At 43.1% G+C, this 4,020-nt stretch overlaps 1 protein-coding gene across 1 annotated transcript in view; it reads right to left on the reverse strand.

Annotated features, from left to right (window-relative positions):
* Positions 1–4,020, reverse strand: part of DOCK5 (dedicator of cytokinesis 5) — a 122,217-nt gene that overhangs the window by 102,337 nt on the left and 15,860 nt on the right. The window contains exon 2 of the mRNA XM_019504075.1: positions 2,393–2,433. Coding sequence (XP_019359620.1) covers positions 2,393–2,433 — 41 coding nt within the window. The remainder of the gene's footprint in view (positions 1–2,392; positions 2,434–4,020) is intronic.

Below are 4,020 nucleotides of genomic sequence, written 5' to 3' on the forward strand. Positions count from 1 at the left end.
TGTGCGCAGAGGTGCTGTGTGAGGGCAGCTGCCGGTGACAGTGCGGTGGTGGCCGCCAGCAGCAGCATGGTGGCAGTCACAGCCACCGCATGCCAGCACCACTACCGTGCCCCATGCTGCTTGCCCAGAGCAGGGCCGGGAGGGAGCAGGGGCTCGCATGCGGTGGCCACAATTGCACCCCACATCCTGTGCAGCCTTCCTGCCACCAACTGCAGGCAAGCAGCATGAGGTGCAGCAGTGCAGTGGCAGCAGCAGCTGCCACGTGCAAACTCCCTCTCACCCCTCGCTGGGCAGCAGTGTGTGGCCTGCAAGGGGCACCGCTGCCCTCATCCCCCCCAGTCGGGAGCAGGTGCAGACATGCACTCCTCCCCCAGTCTCAATCTGCACACCCAACCCCTTCCTCCCCCGCCCCACGCACCTACCTGCTGGTGTGTTTGTGCGTCTGTGGGGCTGGGGGGCTGTTGTGGGGGGAGTAAGGGGCACAAACAGGACTGGAGAGGCTGGGGGGGTGGGAGTGGCTTTAATTTTTATCATGGATTTTGGATTTTTTTTTAAAATCAGAGAATCTGTCATTTTTTAAAATCAGAAAACACTAGAATCCCTGTTGATTAGGTAGTAGAGGGTAGAGCAGTTTGGTGCTACTCCCGCCTCACTTCAGTGAATTTGCATTGAGATGGGATCTGCTGTTTTAGCACCTCTCAATCACTAACCTACCCAAATTCCAACTGTGCATGGATATATGGAGCTCCTGGGCTCTGCAATGCAGAGAAATTGGTCATACCCTGCTGCTCAGTACTGCCAAACCTTGCCAAACTAGGCTGTGGAAGTGGCACTGCCAAGAGGTCTTCTACAGAGCAGCATTATTCCCTAAATGTGTAGCTCCTGTAGGGACTGATCAATATAGGTCAGACTTCAGTCTGATGTTACTTTTTATTTAAAAACTGCAACTGAGCCTGATAAACTCATTCCCCTAACTTCAGCCAAACTGAACTGGTCAACTTTACAGTACCTCTGGAACAAAAGACCATATTGTTGAGCCACTACCTGATGTCCAGTCAGTAATATAAAAAAGACCAGCAACATTAGGCACAACGCATACAGATATAGTACAGCCTAAATCATGCATTTTGCTCCATGGAACAAAGCCTTCTAAGCACTAAACCCTTAATCCTCCCAGGACTAATAACAGACACTCAAGTCCTTGCGCAATTGCTTTTATAAGGCAGACCAAGAACCACTTTGCACACAAGTCAGCAAATCAATAGACAAACATTCCCAAGGAAGCCAGAGAATATTCCGACTTTAAAACCGTGGGTAGCTTACAAGGTGGAAAAGATCAGGGATTAGGTTTTGATGCGTAAATTCCTGGATCTCTGATCTCTGCTCTATCCCCTTTTCCACAATGAACCTACATACTCCATTCCAATGATATTTACCTGCCACTGTGAAACACTATAAAATCTTCCCAATCACATTAATTGTGAATCTCTAGACCAGTGATTCTCAATCAAGGTACCAAGGCACCTCACGATGCCTTGAAAACAATTCAGTGGTGCCATGGGGTACCACAAAATGTTAGCACTGTTAGATGTGCAAACAAAGTTCACACGATAAAACCCAGAGATTTCACATTGGAATCCACAATGTTAAAAATATTCTGCCCTGTTGTGGTCTGAGTTCTTTACAAGAGAAGAAGAATTGCTCTATTATTTTCCTGTAGTTTTCACTTGTTCTTTTTTGATTACAAGCTGGCAGTTTGAGGGGCATCGCAAGTCTAAGACGACTGAGAACCACCACTCTAGAAATTCACCCATTATCATAGGTAACTAATGTCTGATAGATTAGTACAGAACTAACTCATTGCCTAGCCAGAGAAACAGTTTTACATGGGCATATTTAAGAGAATCTTAGAACCTGAAAATATATTCCTTTTGATTAAATGGGACAATACCTGTAGAGCTGCAATGAACTTTTAAAGGTGCATGCACACTGCACATACACATACAGCACACACATTCATGGTGCAACAAATGTGTTAATTGCACCATAAATAGTAACAGTACTACACGTTCAGCCAACTTGTAGCACCATAAAGCAGGAAACCATTCTCAAAGATATTCAACAAAATACATGGAACATTTTTGTGGTCCGTTTGTATGGCACCAACTGAACGTGTAGCATGCTCTACTTGCCATGGTAGTGATTCTGTCGAATTTGGCACAAACATTCACTTCTATTGCTAGAAAAAACAACATATTGGAACACATTAACCAGGAGTCCTGAATAGCATTCACAAGAGAATTATCACAGGAACCTAGCTCCTGGCAGCACTAGACAAATTCCAGAAAAGTTAAATTTAAAAATCACTATTATTAAAAATATTAAGCCATACCTTTTTAGATTTATTTCTGAGTGTGTATCCTCTGTACCAGCCTGTCAGGAGACAACAAAAATATATGATTCTTCACATACAGTAATTCAACATTCAGAACTGTTAGCACCACCCATCCCCAGTCTCAGCACATTTAATCTGTCACCAAGTTCTGCTAGTGTTACTCATCTGAGATACCCATCTGACTCTAATGACACTAACAATGTGAACATGGTCAGTGATATTTGGCCCTATAACACATTGTGTCATAAGAATGTCTTTTCCTATTATGAAATGGGCTTGGCCCATTAGCTGGAACAGTTTTTCAGCAATATTTATTATTTCCTATTAGGGATGCATTTACAGATCCCAAGTTGGAACATCTCTCTTATGTTGGGCTCAGTACATCTATACTGCAAAAGACTACCTCTATCTCAGAAAGCCGTCACCTAAGCAGCCCAAATGTAAAAGGGTTAAACAACAGATATATTCTTACATTTGACAAAGAGGAAACAGAAACATGGAGAGAACTGGTCACATAGTGAATCTATAGAATTGGGATCTGAACACACATCTTCCAAGACCAAACTACCCTTCTTCTCAACTGCACTTTAACTCAATTCTCCATGTTCTCAAACCTTAGGCTATACAAACTGCTTCCCACACAAGATTCCTTTTAAGGCAGGCTGAAAGAGAAATTCGTAGAACATCATAATTTTATGAGACAAGGACAAGAGAACTGTTTGCCTCAGATGTAGATATTATTTCTCTTTATTGACTTTGCGACAAGGTTCAGTAAAGCATAAGTTACAGAGTAATAGCTGTGTTCTTACAGACCAGAAGTATATCACTTCTGGCAGAACATTTCTTCCTTCTTCAGTATTTGGGGTTCAGCCAACATTTTGATTTCAAGGTCACTGGAATGCAAGAGTATGAATGAATTAGTGTATTCTGTCAGCTGCCCAAAGTGAGCCTTACCTAGCAGCTGGACAACTAAGCTCACTGGAGTAGAAGGGTGGCCTTTTGGGACAGAACTGGAACTGGCGGGATCTGGGTTGTAATACCACTCCTAAACAGAGTCCCTCATCAACCCAGAGCAAGCTGCTTCACTTTGTGCATTTTTCCCCCTCACCTGCAAACCATTGAATACACCATTTACTTTCTTCCCCACCATTTGTCTTGTTGATTTAAGTTTGCAAGACTTCCAGGGCAGGAATGACATCCCACTAGCTTTTGTTCAGTTCCAAGTGTAAGGCCCGAAACAGTGGTGGGCCTCTAGATGCCAATATGCTACAAATTAAAACAGCACACACTTGAAGATCCGGTTTCTTTAAACATTGACCTGTAGGCCTTGCATCACTGGCTGTACGCTTCTGGGATAGGCTGAACAAATTTGCCTTTTCTTCATGGTACTTAAAAAAAATACCATTACAAAGGTCAACTCATTCTGCTTCCTCAGCTCTTAACAGTCACACCAGTGCCAAATATTGTCTCACAGAAAAGATTGTGCAGTATGGTTATCTACCTTGCAACAATGGTACTCAAATAGATGATAATGCTACTGCCCTAAGAATCTTAAACTCTGATATATGCACAGACAAAACAAGAGAGAGGGGAAAAACAAACAAACAAACAAAAAAACCCAACAA

This window comes from Gavialis gangeticus, unplaced genomic scaffold, assembly GCF_001723915.1.
Source record: "Gavialis gangeticus isolate Ggan-Ray unplaced genomic scaffold, GavGan_comp1, whole genome shotgun sequence".
Classification (NCBI taxonomy): Eukaryota; Metazoa; Chordata; order Crocodylia; family Gavialidae; genus Gavialis; species Gavialis gangeticus.